Source organism: Dasypus novemcinctus, chromosome 12, assembly GCF_030445035.2.
Source record: "Dasypus novemcinctus isolate mDasNov1 chromosome 12, mDasNov1.1.hap2, whole genome shotgun sequence".
Classification (NCBI taxonomy): domain Eukaryota; kingdom Metazoa; phylum Chordata; class Mammalia; order Cingulata; family Dasypodidae; genus Dasypus; species Dasypus novemcinctus.
In genome coordinates, this window is record NC_080684.1 from 97612659 (window position 1) to 97631265 (window position 18607).

The window sequence follows — 18607 nt, forward strand, 5'->3', positions numbered from 1 at the left end:
GGGTGGTCTCTTGAGAAGGAAGAAGAGAAGAAACCAAAGGGGACAGGTGGGTGAAGAGGGGAAAGGAGAAGGTCCCTGGACCACAAGGTCCTCCTCGCGGGCGAGAGGTCATCAACCCATTCACACATGACCCTCTCAAGTCTAAGCCTCTCAGGGCGGTGCTGATGATCCCATTCCACAGATGGGGCTGTGACTTGCCCAAGACCACACAGCAAGCTCTGGCAAGGCCTGGTTTGGAACCAAAGAAGCAGGAGCCTCCAAGAGCATCCACTCCACCCTCTTCAGATTGTCACGTTGCACTATTCCATCCCTGAGCATCAGTGTCTGCCTTTTTACAAAGCTCAGTAGACTGTAGTTTTTAGGATCCTGACATCATGATTCTTACTGGTGAGGAAAGTGAGGTTGGAGAGGGAAAGAAACGGGCTCAGGCTCGGGGCGCAGGTGGGCGGCAGGGGAGGGGAGATGCTGGAAGCTGAAGGGCCATGGAGGTGACGGGTGCCTCATCCTTGCTATACACTCGGGGAATCCAGGGCCCCATGAGGAGCAGCGATGCTCTCCCCCAAAGCCTCCCACCCCGTGACCCGGGCCAGGGCGTGGATGAGGGGAGGGAGGCGGGCAGGGGGGACCAGGGACCTCACTGACATGGCTGCGGCTCCTGGGGCAGCCTCCTCGGTCCTGAAGGCCACTGCTCGGGTGTCTCTTCAAGGTCCAGCTTGTATCTTAGGCCGTTATCTATTACCTCACCCAAGGTGGGGCTGCACCTGTCATAAGAGGCCCAGTGGGGAGCCTTGTCTGCAGTTCCTTTTATTTTTTCTTGGTTCCATCATATGAACTTATTTTCTTGATACTCTTTAGTGAATAAAATTTGATTGTGGATTTCCGATGCATTGCAACACACTTTTCGGTCATGGCTACACAATGTTCATAATTTATTTGTTTACTATTCTAAATACTGCCGTCTCCAAACTGCAGATGGGCTCACTGGCACGTCCCCTGTGGCGCTGGGTGGCCTGTCCTTTGGAATTCACCAAGTGGTCCGCTCAGCCCGCGCTTTGCTCATTCCCTGCTATCCTACCTGCCCCTCGAAAACACACTCAAATGGAAACTGAACTGTATCTGCTCCACGCAGATCATTTTTAAAGTCTGGGATTTCTGTTCAGTGACCAGCCCTATTCTCTGAGGAGCATAACCTGAGAGCCCTGAAGCACCTCCCTGGACAGGGGCTCCTCCCAGTGCTTCAAGGACAGTGGCTGCAAGAGGATGCGCCCCCCCCCACCCCATAGCCAGCACATTTCCAGAAAGGAGAACTGGGAGCTGCTCCTTTGCACAGGGGTAGGACGGCAGGATGTTGCCTGACTCTCCCAGAGGCAACAAGTGTGAGAAGGTCAGAAAGAGGCGATGGTGCCAGGTGAGACAGGTGCCCGAGAACACGACTCAGGAGCTCAGTGCCCCACTCTGGGTACCAAGCTGTATTAGTCAGAGTTCTCTAAGGAAACAGAATCAACAAGAGATATTTGTCAATAGTATTTGATTCTATAAGAGTCTCTCACGCAGCCGTGGGGGTGCACAAGTCCAGCTTCCGCAGGCAGGCTGCGACCAGGAGCTGCAGTGAAAGTCCAGTGAAGGTTCTTGATGAGTTCTGGGAGATGTTGGCTGTCCAAAGACGAGCTGGGAAATTCTCTCCAAATGCGGGAATCCCTTCCCCTTTGAAAGCATTCAACTGATTAGGCTAAGCGTCACTCTTACTGATGGCAAGCTCCCTGATTAATGTAACTACAGCCAGCTGTCTGTGATTTACCACTGCAGAAAAGTCACTGGAGACTAAGTCCATAAATGCCCTTGTATTACACTTAGCCCAGTGCTTGCTTGACCAATGCCTGGCTTAGACACATTTACCTGGGTGAGTTGACACGACAGCCTAACCATCACAGTCCAGCCATTTTCAACTTCGCAACCATACATGTTACCTTAAACCATACTTAGTCTCTAAGTAAACACAATAACAGACATGCATATATATATATATATTTCCGCATAACAATGTTCAACTCTCCTGCGTACGACTGGAAACTCATTAATTCCATAGAGAAGAGGGTACAAGTTCTTTGATAATATTCACTCTCAAACTTGACATCCTCAAATACTATGACATGAAACAGACACAACTTGGTATATCATAGAGGGAAAGTTGAGGAAGAAGACAAAGAAATTCATTTTGTGTACATAAATCATCATGACTATAATGAAACAAGGAAGAAAGATTCACGATCATCATAGCACATTGGGGGCCTAGGGACTCTTCACTGGGGGTGGGGAGGCCGCTCTGTGCCCTGGGGGATCTTTACGGCACCCCTGGCCTCTACCCACTCGGTGCCAGCAGCCCGCCACCCACACGCGCCAGACTGTGCCAACAAAAACCTCCCTCCAGCAGTGCCAGATATTTCCTGAGAGTAAAATCTGCCCAGGGCAGATTTACTGCCTTAGAGCAAGTGGGATTGGGAGGCTGGAGGCGCAGCTCTCAGATCTGAGAGAAACCGCCAGGTCTCAGTGCTGGGAGGGGCAGCCTCGATGAAGCTCTCGGTCAGTCTCTTACTGCCAGACAAGGAACTGCACCGCCTGGAGATGCGGTTACCCAATGAGGGTGATGACGGGACCTTCCAAAGGGGCAGACATGACCGGAGGAATGGATAGCAGTGGCCTGTGCCTGACACACAGCAGCACCTACCCCGCCTAAGATCGGGTGGGCTGGGTAGATCTGTCTCCCGACTCCTCCCAGTGCTTTACCTGCCCCACCCACACCCTCCCAAGATTCTGGGTGGGGAGCGACAGCGGGTGCTGGGTGCCTCCTGGGGTTCCTGGCGGAGATAGATGAACCCAATACCCCAGGATGGGGAAAGCTGAAACAGGTGACTCTGCACAAAGGGGTGTCGAATCCCTTGGAGGGTGCAGGCCGGGCATCCTCTTTCCAACACTCAACAGGCACCTGGACCAGGGGCTGTTCCCTGAAACTGCAGATGAGGCTCCCAGGTCCTCCGTCACTCTTGGCTGAGGACAGCGCAGTGACAGTGCCCGGAGCCAGGGAGGCGGCTTGTTTGAAAGGCAGACACAGATAATACCTGGAAGCAGCCTCTGCCCCATGATCCACAGGACAGTTGGCACTTCCTCTGGTGAAAAGGGAGAGTCATGAGGAGGGGTGGGCGCTCTGGAAGAGGTTGGAAACATGGCCTACATTTCCATCCTGCCCCAGTTACCCACCTGCCAATCCTAGGACCTTCTGCCTCAGTTTCCTCTGTATCATGAGGATGCCCTGAGCATTAAACTGCATGAAAAGCAAAAACCGGGAAGTGGACTTGGCCCAGTGGTCAGGGCACCCGTCTACCACATGGGAGGTCCACGGTTCAAACCCAGGGCCTCCTGACCCGTGTGGAGCTGGCCCATGCGCAGTGCTGAAGCGCACAAGGAGTGCCCTGCCACGCAGTGGTGTCCCCCCACGTAGGGAAGTCCCATGCACAGGGCGTGCGCCCCATAAGAAGAGCCGCCCAGCACAAAATAAAGTGCAGCCTGCCTAAGAATGGCGCCACACACACGGAGAGAGAACACAACAAGATGACGGAGCAAAAACAAACAAAGATTCCCGTGCCGCTGACAACAACAGAAGCGGACAAATAGACACAGACAAATAGACACAGAGAACAGACAACTGGAGTGAGGGGGTTTGGGGGAAGGGGAAATAAATAAATAAATAAATCTTTTAAAAAAGCAAAGAAAAGAAAGAAAGGAAAAGCAAAAACCACAGATGCTGCCACAAGTCACGTGTCTGAACGGGTCCCCCTAAGTCCCTCTCCAGAAATCACTTCCCTCGTCCTCCCACTGGCTCACTTCATCTAGTCATCCAAAAACAGTGGCCGAGCCCCTGCTGTGGGGCGTTGCAGACACTGAGGCTGGGAGCAGCCTCCCTCAAGCCGGTGGGGACGACTCGAAATACTGTTGGCAAAGCCCCGAGCAGAGGGCCCAGCAGGACTGACGGCCACTGCAGGCGGCCTCACCGTGGTCCCTTGTCACTGTGCATTTGCTCCGTGTTCCCGCAGGACGGGGCGAGGACTGGCTCTCTGTGGAGCGGGAGCTTCCCAGGGCTGCGCTGGGGTCAAGGGAGGGTCTCCACGCAGGGCTGCAGAGCCCCTTCCCCACTTGGAGTAAAGGCCCATTGTTGACATCTGCAACTGGAACCTGAGCAGTGATGGTTTTGAGCAGGCTCCAAAGATTCACAGTAATTTGTGGCAGAATTTTTTTTTTTTAATTTTAGGTGGAACTGGAGATAGAACCCAGGACCTGGTGCTTGGACGCAGGCATTCAAATACTGAGCTACATCTGCTCCCCAGTGAGGGTTGGTTTTTTCCATTTGTTTGTTTGGACTGAACCCAGGGAAGCTGGCTGTCAACCCCTGAGCTACATCTGGTCCACGCAAGCCATTTTTAAAGTCTGGGATTTCTGTTCAGTGACCAGCCCTATTCTCTGAGGGCCATAACCTGAGAGCCCTGAAGCAGCTCCCTGGACAGGGGCTCCTCCCAGTGCTTCAAGGACAGTGGCCGCAGGAGTATTACCCCTGCCCCCCAAAGCCACCACCTTCCCAGGAAGGAGGACTGGGAGCTGCTCCTTCACACAGGGGTAGGACGGCAGGATGTTGCCCGCCTCCCCCAGAGGCAACAAGTGTGAGAAGGTCAGAAAGAGGCGATGGTGGCAGGGAGACAGGTGCCTGAGAGCAGGGCTGTGGAGCTCAGTACCCCACTCCAGGTACCAAGCCATGTTAGTCAGAGTTCTCTAGGGAAACAGAATCAACACGAGATATCTGTCAATAATATGCGATTCTGTAAGAGTCTCTCACGCAGCCGTGGGGATGCACAAGTCCACGTTGCGCAGGCAGGCTGCGACCAGGGGCTGCAGTGAAAGTCCAAGAAGGGTTCATTACAAGTTCTGGCTGTCCAAAGACTAGCTGGGAAATTCTCTCCAAATGCGGGAATCACTTCCCCTTTTAAGGCATTCAACTGATTGGGTTAAGCATCACTCATTGCTGATGGCAATCTCCCTGACTGATGTAATCATTTACTGTGATTTACCACTGCAATAAAGTCATTGGAGACCAAGTCCATAAATGCCCTTGTATTACACTTAGCCCAGTGCTTGCTTGACCAATGCCTTGCTTAGACACATTTACCTGGGCGAGTTGACACAAAAGCCTACCCATCACAGTCCAGCCATTTTCAACTTGGCAACCATACACGTTACCTTAAACCATACTTAGTCTCTAAGTAAACACAATAACAGACATGCATATATATATATATATATATATATATATATATATATATATATATATATATATATATATATCTGCCTGACGATGTTCAACTCTATAGCGTATACCAGAAACAAATTAATTTTATACAGAAGAGGGTGCAAGGTCTTGGGTAATATTCAGTCTGAATCTTGATAACCTCAAATATTAGTACATGAAACGGTACAACTTGTTATATGATAAGGGGAGAATTTGAGGAAGAAGATGAAGAAATTCGTTATGTGCACATAAACAGTCTTCAGCAAAATGAAACAAGGAAGAAAGATTCATGACCATCATAGCACACTGGGGGCCTCAGGACTCTTTGCTGGGGGTGGGGTCTGCTCTGTGCCCTGTGGGGTCTTTAAGCGCCCCTGGCCTCTACCCACTCGGTGCCAGCAGCCCTCCCCACCCCACCTCCGGCAGGATGTGTGAACCAAAAACCTCGCTCCAGCATTGCCAGGTGTGCCCTGGGACTAAAATCTGCCCAGGTCGATTTACTGCCTTAGAGCAAGTGGGATTGGGAGGCTGGAGACCCAGCTCTCATCTGAGAGAAATCGCCAGGTCTCAGTGCTGGAAGGGGCAGCCTGGATGAAGCTTTCTCAGTCAGTCTCTTACTGCCAGACAAGGAACTGCACCTCCTGGAGATGTGGTTACACAATAAGGGTGATGACGGACCTTCCAAAGGGGCAGACATGACCAGAGGGACGGACAGCAGTGGCCTGTGCCTGCCACAGAGCAGCACCTGCAAAACCTAAGGAAGGGTGGCCTGGGAAGACCAGTCGTCAGTCTCCTCCCAGGGCTTTGCCTGCTCCTCCCACCAAGCCCCTTCCTGCAAGACAATCTGGGGGGATGGGACAGCAACAGCTGGTGCTGGGTGCCTCCTGGGATTTTCAGGCTGAGATAGAGGAAACCGAGCCCCCAGGATGGGGGTAGCTGAAGCAGGTGCTTCTACAAGAATAGCGTGTCTGATCCTTTGGAGGGTGCAGGCCGGGCATCCTCTTTCCACTCAACAAATAGAGACTGCGGCCTGGGGTGGGGCGGGCAGAGCTGGGAGGGGTGGAAGTGCACGGAGCTGTGGGCTGGGCTGGGTGCAGGCAGTGGGGTCGACTCCCAGCTCTGCCATGACTGGCTGGGTGACCCGGGGTTACCCCTGCCCCTTTCTGGGTCTCACTCACCATCTGTGATAAAAGGGATTTGGGCTGGGTGGTCTCTGGAGAAGGAGGAAGAGTGGAAAGCAAAGGGGACAGGTGGGTGAAGAGGGGAAAGGAGAAGGTCCCTGGATCCCAAGGTCCTCCTTGGGGAGTGAGGGGGCATCACCTCATTCACACATGGCCCACTTGAGTCTAAGCCTCAGGGTGGCACTGATGATCCCATTCCTAAGATAGGAATCTGAGGTCCAGAGAGACTGTAACTTACCCAAGGCCACACAGCAAACTCTGGCAAGGCCTGGTTTAGAATCAAAGAACCAGGAGCCTCCTAGAGCATCCACTCTGCCCCCTTTGTTTAGATTGTCACCGTCGGCTATTCCACCCCTGTGCATCACTTTCTGACTTTTTAAAACGCTTAGTAATCTTTAGTTGTTATTATCACGATGTCATTATTCTCACTGCTGAGGAAAGTGAGGCTGGACAGGGAAAGAGACAGGCTCAGGCCCCGGGCGCAGGTGGGTGGCAGGGGAGGGGAGAACCCTGAAGCTGAAGGGCCACGGAGGTGATGGGTGCCTCGTCCTTGCTGTACAGTCGGGGAATCCAGGGCCCCAAGAGGAGCAGTGATGCTCTCCCCCAAAGCCTCCCACCCCCAGACCCGGGTGATGGTGTGGATGAGGGGAGGGAGGTGGGCAGGGGGAGCCGGGGTCCTCACTGACATGGCAGCGGCTCCTGGGGCAGCGTCCTCGGTGCTGCAGGCCGGTGCTGGGGTGCTGCCCTACGGGCCATTGTCTATTACCTCGCCCAGGGCTCGGCTCACGGGCAGCCAGGCTGGAACACACCTGGGATAAGAGGCCCAGCTGGGAGCCTCATCTGCAGATCCAGGGAACAGCCCTGACCAGGTGCCTGGATGCAGCCTCTGCCCCATGATCCCACAGGACAGTTGGCACTTTCTCTGGGAAAAGGAAGAGCCCTGAGGAGGGGCAGACTCTGAAGAGGTTGGGAGCATGAGCTGGCCCTGCATCCTGCCCCAGGTCCCATCTGGTAATCCTGGGACTTTGCGCCTCAGTTTCCTCTGTATCAGGAAGATGCCCTAAGCATTAAAGTGCGTGGAAAGGAAAAACCACAGATCCTGCCACAGAAAGGCTCCGTAAAGGGGCATTCTTTTATTTGCTCTGAAACTTGGGGAAGGAAAGTGGGACCAGAGGGGCAGGAACTGGGAGTGGGGGAGTGGGGGCTGCCGCTCCTGGCGTGACTCAGGAGGACGTGGGTGGGGTGCTGGCTGGGCCTTTTCCTCTGGCAGGTGCTGCCACTCAGTCAAACTTCATGGAGGTGATGCTGAAGCCATCCGACACGCCCAGGTAGGGCACCTGGGAGAGGCCCAGCCTGTTAGGGAAGGTGATCTGGTGCAAGTCTGGCAGCGTCACCTTGAATCCGTCACTATCAAAGGTCATTATGACCTGCAGAGAGAAGGAGGGTGGCAGCGAGGCTGGGCTCTCCTTGGCATCCTCCCAGGTCCCTTCCCCTTTGACCTCACCGTGATCTCTGACCCTCGGGCAAAGCGCAGATGATCTACCACAACCTCCTTCCCCCATCCGCCGTCAAACGAGTTGAGGACAATGGAGGACTGGTCGTAGCGAGGGTTGAAGTGCAGGCCCAGCTTCTCGGGCCCTTCACCCAGATTAATCGCAAAGCTGCAGGGTGAGAGAAATAGGTGAGGGTCAGGGGCCACCACTGCATAGAATGGTCTGGGGGCAGGGAGTCGTGGCTGGAAGAGTCACTAAAGACAAGTGGTCTTAATCAAGGTCTCTGCCCTAAAACAAGGTGGTGATCCTCCGAGACATTCATAATGAAAGGCTGACAGGGGTCAGTCCCCAGAAATGCTGAAATCCCTCAGCTCACAGGCGCCCCCTGGAGGCGGAGCTCTGCCTCTGCTGGGCTCTAGGGCAGGGGGGGGAACACCATCGGTCATCGCCCCCTGGAGGTCGGCCCTGGTTTAACGTGCATGAACAGGTGGACATCGGGGCTGGTCAGTCTTTCCAGGTCGGGGCTTGCAGGGGAGGCCCCCGATCCACTGGGCGCCGGGCAGAGCTCCAGGAGCTTCTCCTCCTGCCCCTACAGTGGATGCTGGGGACAAGGAACGGAGACGTGGCACAGCGTGAATTCTGAGGGCCCCAATCCCAGGCACAGAGGTGAAGGCACGTCCTACCACAAGAGGAGCCAGCAGGGGTGTGGGGTGACAGGCTGCCAGGATGTGGAAAAGCACGCTTGGCCCAAGTTCTGGGCACCGAGGCTGCCTCCTGCCCCCACCTGCTCCCCTTCCCCCAACTCACCGATCAACATCTTTGGCAATTTTGCCCTTGATCATCAGGGTTGTCCCCAACTTCATGGCCATATTCGCAGCCTCACATGTCTCCTGGGCAGTTAGAGCAGAGAGAGACGTTGTACTTGAGGCCCCCAGAAGACCAGTCCCACGTGGGCCTGGGCCCTTCAGCACATGAAGCAGCTCCTGTCTCACCGTCCCCCTGCCCAGGTGGGATCCTAAGCCCGGGAAGTGCTCCCCACACCTGCTGGGGAGGGAACATTCAGAGCGCTCCAACCAAGGCTTCCCGCACCCCTGTCCTGCCCTAACTGCTTTGCTCCCAGCCACCCCACAGGCTGCATCTGGGGGTTGACTGTGCATTTCCTCCCCTGTTTCTGCAGGACGGGTGGGGACTGGCTTTCTATGGAGCGAGAGCTTCCCAGGGCTGCGCTGGGGCCAAGGGAGGTTCTTCACGCAGGACTGCAGAGCCCCTTCCCCACTTGGAGAAAAGGCCCATTTTTGACATCTGCAGTTGGAGCCTGAACACTGATGATATACACCAGGCACCAAAGATTTAGAGTAATTAGAGGCAGAACTTTTCTTTGTTTTAGGAAGTCCCAGGGAGGAACCAGGACCTGGTACATGGAAGCAAGTGCTCAAATACAGAGCTACGTCTGCTCCCCAATCAGAATTAGTTTTTTCATTTGTTTCTTTTCGAATGTTTGGTTTTAAGAGGTACCAGGGATGAACCCAGGACCTTCTAAATGGAAGCACGTGATCAACCCCTGAGCTACATCCTTCCCTGCAGACCATTTTTAAAGTCTGGGATTTCTGTTCAGTGACCAGCCCTATTCTCTGAGGAGCATAACCTGAGAGCCCTGAAGCAGCTCCCTAGAAAGGGGCGCCTCCCAGTGCTTCAAGGACAGTGGCTACAAGAGGATGCCCCCCACCCCCCAAAGTCAACACCTTCCCAGGAAGGAGGACTGGGAGCTGCTCCTTCTCACAGGGGTAGGACGGCAGGATGTTGCCCGACTCCCCCAGAGGCAACAAGTGTGAGAAGGTCAGAAAGAGGCGATGGTGGCAGGTGAGACAGGTGACTGAGAGCAGGGCTCTGGAGCTCAGGACTTCACATTTGCGGTCAGGACTCTTTGCTGGGAGTGGGAGACTGCTCTGTGCCCTGTGGGATCTTCACGGCACCCCTGGCCTCTACCAACTCGGTGCCAGCAGACCCTCCCGCACCAGGCTCTGCCAACCAAAAACCTCGCGCCAGCAGTGCCAGGTGTCCCGTAGGACTAAATTCTTCGAAGGGAGATTTACTGCCTTAAAGCAAGTGGGATTGGGAAGCTGGAGATGCAGTTCCCAGATCCTAGAGAAATCGCCAGGTCTCAGTGCTGGGAGGGGCAGCCTGGAAAAAGCTCTCAGTAAGTCTCTTACTGGCAGACAAGGAACTGCACCGCCTGGAGATGCGGTTACCCAGTAAGGGTGATGACGGAACTTCCAAAGGGGCAGACATGAACGGAGGGACAAAAAGCAGTGGCCTGTGCCTGCCACAGGGCATTGCCTGCCCCGCCTAAGGCCGAGTGGCCTGGAAAGGCCAGTCTTCCATCTAATCCCAGTGCTTTGCCTGCCCCGAGCCCCTTCCCAAGAAAATCTGGGTGGGGGTGGGAGAGCGAGAACTTGGGTGCCCCCTGGGGTTCCCTGGCTGAGAATGATGTTCCGAGCCCCCAAGATGGGTGGGGCTGCTGCAGGTGCGTCTGCACAAATAGGGTGTCAGACCCTTTGGAGGGTGCAGGCCTGCCATCCTCTTTCTACTCAACAGAGACTGTGGCCTGGGGTGGGGCAGGCAGAGCTGGGGGGCTGGGGTGGAAGAGCACGGAGCTGTGGGCTGGGCTGGGTGCAGGCAGTGGGGTCTACTCCCAGCTCTGCCATGACTGGCTGGGTGACCCGGGGTTACCCCTGCCCCTTTCTGGGTCTCACTCACCATCTGTGATAGAAGGGATTTGGGCTGGGTGGTCTCTGGAGAAGGAGGAAGAGTGGAAAGCAAAGGGGACAGGTGGGTGAAGAGGGGAAAGGAGAAGGTCCCTGGATGCCAAGGTCCTCCTTGGGGGGTGAGGGGGCATCACCTCATTCACACATGGCCCTCTCGAGTCTAAGCCTCAGGGTGGCACTGATGATCCCATGCCACAGATGGGAATCTGAGGTCCAGAGGGGGGCTGTGACTTGCCCAAGGCCACACAGCAAGCGCTGGTAGGGCCTGGTTTGAAATCAAAAAACCAGGAGCCTCCAAGAGCATCCACTCAGCCCCTGCAGTGCAGATTCTCACTTGGGCTATTCCACCCCTAGCATCAGCGACTGCCTTTTTAAAAGCTCAGTAGACTTCAGTTTTTAGGATCCTGACATCATGATTCTTACTGGTGAGGAAAGTGAGGCTGGAGAGGGAAAGAGATGGGCTCAGGCTCCGGGCGCAGGCGAGAGACCCCCGAAGCTGAAAGGCCGTGGAGGTGACAGGTCCCGCGTCCTTGCTGTACAGTCGGGGCATCCAGGGCCCCAAGAGGAGCAGCGATGCTCTCCCCCAAAGCCTCCCACCCCCTGACCCGGGCGAGGGTGTGGATGAGGGGAGGGAGGTGGGCAGGGGGGGCCGGGGACCTCACCGACATGGCAGTGGCTCCTGGGGCAGCGTCCTCGGTCCTGCAGGCCAGTGCTCGGGTGTCACTTCAAGTCCAGCTTGTATCTTAGACCGTTATCTATTACCTCACCCAAGGCGGGGCTGCACCTGTCCTAAGAGGCCCAGTGGGGAGCCTTATCTGCAGTTCCTTTTTTTTTTTTTGGTGGTTCCATCATCTGAACTTACTTTATTGATACTCATTGGTGAATAAAATTTTATTGTGGATTTCCAATGCATTGCAACACACTTTTCAGTGGTGGCTGCACAATGTTTATTATTTATTTGTTTACTATTCAAAAAACTGCCGTCTCCAAACTGCAGATGCGCTCACCGGCACGTCCACTGCGGCGCTGGGTGGCCTCTCCTTTGGAATTCACCAAGTGTTCCGCTCAGCCCGCGCTTTGCTCATTCCCTGCTCTCCTACCTGCCCCTCGAAAACACACTCAAATGGAACATGGACGTGACCAGCGAGCGCGCACACAGCACCGAGGAGCGCCCAGAACGGCGCTGACCTGCACCCTCGGGTCAGGGAATCAACAGCCCGAGACCCTGGGGCTGAAGTCCCGGATCCCGAATGCACACGAGTGGGCGTGCCCACCCGGAGGGCACCGCACCCTGGGAGGGGCCAGGAGAGGCCACGGGGCAAACAGGCTTGTCCTGGGAGGGTGGCCGTCACTCTTGGCTCAGGACTGCGCAGTGAGGCTGCCGGGAGCCAGGGAGGCGGCTTGTTTGAAAGGCAGACACAGAAAAGACCTGGAAGCAGCTTCTACCCATGACCCACAGCACAGCTGGCACTTTCTCTGGTGAAAAGAGGGAACCTTAAGGGGCATCGGGCTCTCGAAGAGGTTGGGAGCATGAGCTGGGCCTGGCATCCTACCCCAGTTTCCCACCTGCCAATCCTATGTTTTTGTGCCTCAATTTCCTCTGTACATTGTGGATGCCCTGAGCATTAAAGTTCATGAAAAGCAAAAACCACAGATCCTGCCACAGAAAGGCTCCATAAAGATGGGTTCTTTTATTTGGACTGAAACTTGGGGAAGGAAAATGGGACCAGAGGGGCAGGAACTGGGAGTGGGGGAATTGGGGGCTGCCAGTCATGGCATGACCCCTGGAGGTCGGTCCTGCTTTAACGTGCATGAACAGGCAGACGTTGGGGCTGGTCAGTCTTTCCAGGTCGGGGCTTGCAGGAGAGGCCCCCGATCCACTGGGCGTCGGGCAGAGCTCCAGGAGCTTCTCCTACTGCACCTACAGTGGCTGCTAAGGCCAAGGAACAGAGACGTGGCACAGCGTGAATGCTGAGGGCCCCAAACCCAGGTGCAGAGGTGAAGGCACGTCCTACTGTGAGAGGACCCAGCAGGGGTGTGGGGTGACAGGCTGCCAGGATGTGGAAAAGGCCCTTGGCCCGAGGTTTGGGCCCCGAGGCTGCCTCCTGCCCCCATCTGCTCCCTCCCCCGAACTCACCGATCAGCATGTTTGGCAACTTTCACCTTGACCTTGAGGGTTGTCCCCAACTTCTTGGCCATATTCATAATCTCAAATGTCTCCTGGGCAGTTAGGGTAGAGAGGGACATTTTACTTGAGTCCCCTCAGAAGACCGATCCCACGTGGGCCTGGGCCCTTCAGCACATGAAGCAGCTCCTGTCTCACCCTCCCCCTGCCCAGGTAGGGTCCCGAGCCCGGGAAGTGCTCCCCACACCTGCTGGGGAGGGAACGTCCAGAGCTCCAACCAAGGCTTCCCCTCACCCCTGTCCTGCCCTAACTGCTTCACTCCCAGCCACCCCACAGGCTGCATCTGGGGGCTCAGCGGGGAAGACTCAGTTTACCCAACCAGAAATAGGTAGACTGCAGCCTGCTGGCCTCATAGTTCCCTTGAGCAGAACCCCAGAAGCAAGGTTTGATTCGTTTGGAACCAAACTGTACCAGCAGAAAACAGACTGGACCAGAAAATCTACAAAATGCCACAAGACATGTGTCTGAACGTGTCCCCTAAGTCCCTCTCCAAACCTGACTTCCCTCGTTCTCCCACTGGCTCACTTCATCTAGTCATCCAAAAACTGTGGCCGAGCCCCTGCTGTGGGGCGTTTGGAGACACTGAGGCTGGGAGCAGCCTCCCTCAAGCCGGTGGGGACGACTCGAGATACTGTTGGCAAAGCCCCGAGCAGAGGGCCCAGCAGGACTGACGGCCACTGCGGGCGGCCTCACCGTGGTCCCTTGTCACTGTCCATTTGCTCCCTGTTCCCGCAGGACGGGGCAGGGACTGGCTTTCTATGGAGCGGGAGCTTCCCAGGGCTGCGCTGGGGCCAAGGGAGGGTCTCCACGCAGGGCTGCAGAGCCCCTTCCCCACTTGGAGAAAAGGCCCATTGTTCACATCTGCAACTGGAGGCTGAGCAGAGATGATGTCGAGCAGGCTCCAAAGATTCAGAGTAATTTGAGGCAGAATTTTTTTATTTTATTTTTTTATTTTAGGTAGTACTAGAGATAGAACCCAGGACCTGGTGCTTGGACGCACATTATCTGGTGAAATACTGAGCTATATCTGGTCCCTGCAGACCATTTTTAAATTCTGGGATTTCTTTTCAGTGACCAGGCCTATTCTCTGAGGAGCATAACCTGCGAGCCCTGAAGCAGCTCCCTGGACAGGGCTCCTCCCAGGGCTTCAAGGATAGGGGCCGCAAGATGATGCCCCCCACCGGACGAAGCCACCATCTTCCCGGGAAGGAGGACTGGGAGCTGCTCTTTCACACAGCTAGAACGGCAGGATGTTGCCCAACTCCCCCAGAGGCAACAAGTGTGAAAAAGTCAGAAAGAGGCGACGGTGGCAGGTGAGACAGGTGCCTGAGAGCAGGGCTCTGGAGCTCAGTGCCCTACTTCGGGTACCAAGCTGTATTCGTCAGAGTTCTCTAGGGAAAGAGAATCAACAAGAGACATCTGTCAATAATATGCGATTCTACAAGAGTCTCTCACGCAGCCGTGGGGATGCAAGAGTCCAGGTTCCACAGGCAGGCTGCGACCAGGGGCTGCAATGAAAGTCCAAGGAAGGTTCTTGATGCGTTCTGGGAGATGTTGGCTGTCCAAAGACGAGCTGGGAAATTCTCTCCAAATGCTGGAATCCCTTCCCCTTTGAAGGCATTCAACTCATTAGGCTAAGTGTCACTCTTCCTGATGGCCAGCTCCCTGATTAATGTAACTACAGCCAGCTGTCTGTGATTTACCACTGCAGAAAAGTCACTGGAGACTAAGTCCATAAATGCCCTTGTGTTACACTTAGCCCAGTGCTTGCTTAACCAATGCCTGGCTTAGACACATTTACCTGGGCGAGTTGACACGACAGCCTACCCATCACAGTCCAGCCATTTTCAACTTGGCAACCATACACGTTACCTTAAACCATACTTAGTCTCTAAGTAAACACAATAACAGACATGCATATATATATATATATTTCCACATAACAATGTTCAACTCTCCTGCATACAACTGGAAACGCATTAATTCCATAGAGAAGAGGGTACAAGTTCTTGGGTAATATTCACTCTCAAACTTGACATCCTCAAATACTATGACATGAAACAGACACAACTTGGTATATCATAAGGGGAAAGTTGAGGAAGAAGAGAAAGAAATTCGTTTTGTGTACATAAATCATCATGACCATAATGAAACAAGGAAGAAAGATTCACGACCATCATAGCACATTGGGGGCCTCAGGACTCTTTGCTGGGGGTGGTGAGTCTCCTCTGTGCCCTGGGGGATCTTTACGGCACCCCTGGCCTCTACCCACTCGGTGCCAGCAGCCCCCCACCACACGCGCCAGGCTGTGCCAACAAAAACCTCCCTCCAGCAGTGCCAGATATTTCCTGAGAGTAAAATCTGCCCAGGGCAGATTTACTGCCTTAGAGAAAGTGGGAGTGGGAGGCTGGAGGCGCAGCTCTCAGATCTGAGAGAAATCGCCAGGTCTCAGTGCTGGGAGGGGCAGCCTGGATGAAGCTCTCGGTCAGTCTCTTACTGCCAGACAAGGAACTGCACCGCCTGGAGATGCGGTTACCCAATGAGGGTGATGACGGGACCTTCCAAAGGGGCAGACATGACTGGAGGGACGGGAAGCAGTGGCCTGTGCCTGACACACAGCAGCACCTACCCCTCCTAAGATCGGGTGGCCTGGGTAGATCTGTCTCCCGACTCCTCCCACTGCTTTACCTGCCCCACCCACACCCTCCCAAGATTCTGGGTGGGGAGCGACAGCTGGTGCTGGGTGCCTCCTGGGGTTCCTGGCGGAGATAGATGAACCCGATACCCCAGGATGGGGAAAGCTGAAACAGGTGACTCTGCACAAAGGGGTGTCGAATCCCTTGGAGGGTGCAGGCCGGGCATCCTCTTTCCAACACTCAACAGGCACCTGGGCCAGGGGCTGTTCCCTGAAACTGCAGATGAGGCTCCCAGGTCCTCCATCACTCTTGGCTCAGGACAGCGCAGTGACAGTGCCCGGAGCCAGGGAGGCGGCTTGTTTGAAAGGCAGACACACAGAGAATACCTGGAAGCAGCCTCTGCCCCATGATCCACAGGACAGTTGGCACTTCCTCTGGTGAAAAGGGAGAGTCATGAGGAGGGGAGGGTGCTCTGGAAGAGGTTGGGAGTATGGGCCGAGATTTACATCCTGCCCCAGTTCACCACCTGGTCATCCTATGGCTTTATGCCTCAGTTTCCTCTGTATCATGAGGATGCCCTGAGCATTAAACTGCATGAAAAGCAAAAACCAGGAAGTGGACTTGGCCCAGTGGTTAGGGGGCCCGTCTACCACATGGGAGGTCCACGGTTCAAACCCAGGGCCTCCTTACTCGTGTGCAGCTGGCTCCCGCACAGTACTGATGCGCACAAGGAATGCCCTGCCTCGCAGGGGTGCGCCCCCACGTAGGGGAGCCCCACGCACAGGGAGTGCGCCCCATAAGGAGAGCCGCCCAGCACGAAAGAAACTGCAGCCTGCCTAAGAATGGCGCCACACACACGGAGAGAGAACACAACAAGATGACGAAGCAAAAAGAAACACAGATTCCTGTGCCGCTGACAACAACAGAAGCGGACAAATAGACACAGACAAATAGACACAGAGAAAAGACAACTGGAGTGAGAGGGGTTTGGGGGGAAGGGGAGAGAAATAAATAAATAAATAAATCTTTTAAAAAAAGAAAAGAAAAGAAAAAAAGGAAAAGCAAAACCACAGACGCTGCCACAGAAAGGCTCCGTAAAGGCGGGTTCTTTTTTTTGCTCTGAAACTTGGGGAAGGAAAAATGGGACCAGAGGGGCAGGACTGGGAGTGGGGGAGTGGGGGCTGCCGCTCCTGGCGTGACTCAGGAGGACATGGGTGGGGTGCTGGCTGGGACTTTTCCTCTGGCAGGTGCTGCCCACTCAGTCAAACTTCAGGGAGGAGATGCTGACCCCCCCCCCTCCACGCTCAGGTAGGGCAGCTGGGAGAGGCCCAGTATGTTAGGGAAGCTGATCTGGTGCCAGTCTGGCAGCGTCACCTTGAATCCGTCACTATCAAAGGTCATTACGACCTCAAGAGAGAAGGAGGGTGGCAGCCAGGCTGGGCTCTCCTTAGCATCCTCCCAGGCCCCTTCCCCTTTGACCTCACCGTGATCTCTGACCCTCGGGCAAAGCGCAGATGATCTACCACAAGCTCCTTCCCCCATTCGCCGTCAAACGTGTTGAGGACAATGGTGGACTGGTCGTAGCGAGGGTTGAAGTGCAGGCCCAGCTTCTCGGGCCCTTCACCCAGATTAATCGCAATCTGCAGGGGGAGGGAAATAGGTGAGGGTCAGGGGCCCCCGCTTCATAGAACGGACTGGGGGCAGGGAGTCGTGGCTGGAAGAGTCACTAAAGACAAGTGGTCTTAATCAAGGTCTGCCCTAAAACAAGGTGGTGATCCTCCGAGACATTCATAATGAAAGGCTGACAGGGGTCAGTCCCCAGAAATGCTGAAATCCCTCAGCACACAGGCGCCCCCTGGAGGCGGAGCTCTGCCTCTGCTGGGCTCTAGGGCAGGGCGGCGAACACCATCGGTCAGCGCCCCCTGGAGGTCGGCCCTGGTTTAACGGCATGAACAGGTGGACATCGGGGCTGGTCAGTCTTTCCAGGTCGGGGCTTGCAGGGGAGGCCCCCGATCCACTGGGCGCCGGGCAGAGCTCCAGGAGCTTCTCCTCCTGCCCCTACAGTGGATGCTGGGGACAAGGAACGTAGACGTGGCACCAGGTGAATTCTGAGGGCCCAATCCCGGGTGCAGAGGTGAAGGCACGTCCTACCGCGAGAGGAGCCAGCAGAGGTGTGGGGTGACAGGCTGCCAGGATGTGGAAAAGCACGCTTGGCCCAAGTTCTGGGCACCGAGGCTGCCTCCTGCCCCCACCTGCTCCCCTTCCCCCAACTCACCGATCAACATCTTTGGCAATTTTGCCCTTGATCATCAGGGTTGTCCCCAACTTCATGGCCATATTCGCAGCCTCACATGTCTCCTGGGCAGTTAGAGCAGAGAGAGACGTTGTACTTGAGGCCCCCAGAAGACCAGTCCCACGTGGGCCTGGGCCCTTCAGCACAGGAAGCAGCTCCTGTCACACCGTCCCCCTGCCCAGGTGGGATCCCGAGCCCGGGAAGTGCCCCCGACACGTGCTGGGGAGGGAACGTCCAGAGCGCTCCAACCAAGGCTTCCCGCACCCCTGTCCTCCCCTAACTGCTTCACTCCCAGCCACCCTACAGGCTGCATCTGGGGGCTCACTGTCCATTTGCTCCCCTGTTTATGCACAATGGGCAGGGACTGGCTTTCTATGGAGCGGGAGCTTCCCTGGGCTGCGCTGGGGCCAAGGGAGGGTCTCCATGCAGGGGCTACAGAGCCCCTTCCCCACTTGGAGAGAAGGCCCATTGTTCACTACCACAACTGGAGGCTGAGCAGTGATGATATAGACCAGGCATCAAAGATTTAGAGTAATTAGAGGCAGAACTTTTCCTTGTTTTAGGAAGTCCCAGGGAGGAACCAGGACTTGGTACATGGAAGCAGGTGCTCAAATACAGAGCTACGTCTGTTCCCCAATGAGAGTTAGTTTTTTCATTTGTTTCTTTTCGATTGTTTGGTTTTAAGAGGTACCAGGGATGAACCCAGGACCACTTAAATGGAA

General features: G+C 55.2%; 2 protein-coding genes across 2 annotated transcripts; both read right to left on the reverse strand.

Moving 5' to 3' along the window:
- Positions 1 to 7627: 7627 nt before the first annotated feature.
- On the reverse strand, positions 7628 to 11491 carry LOC101423451 (galectin-2-like). Its single transcript, XM_058309243.1, has 4 exons — positions 11434 to 11491; positions 8814 to 8896; positions 8018 to 8174; positions 7628 to 7940 (listed from the first exon to the last, which is right to left on the reverse strand). The coding sequence occupies exons 1-4, from the start codon at positions 11437 to 11439 to the stop codon at positions 7794 to 7796; spliced, it is 393 nt and encodes a 130-aa protein (XP_058165226.1). The 5' UTR covers positions 11440 to 11491; the 3' UTR covers positions 7628 to 7793.
- A 5370-nt stretch (positions 11492 to 16861) lies between these two features.
- Positions 16862 to 17929, reverse strand: LOC105744662 (galectin-2-like). Its single transcript, XM_012519474.1, has 4 exons — positions 17868 to 17929; positions 17437 to 17527; positions 17077 to 17232; positions 16862 to 16999 (listed from the first exon to the last, which is right to left on the reverse strand). The coding sequence occupies exons 1-4, from the start codon at positions 17927 to 17929 to the stop codon at positions 16862 to 16864; spliced, it is 447 nt and encodes a 148-aa protein (XP_012374928.1).
- Between the last annotated feature and the right edge of the window lie 678 nt (positions 17930 to 18607).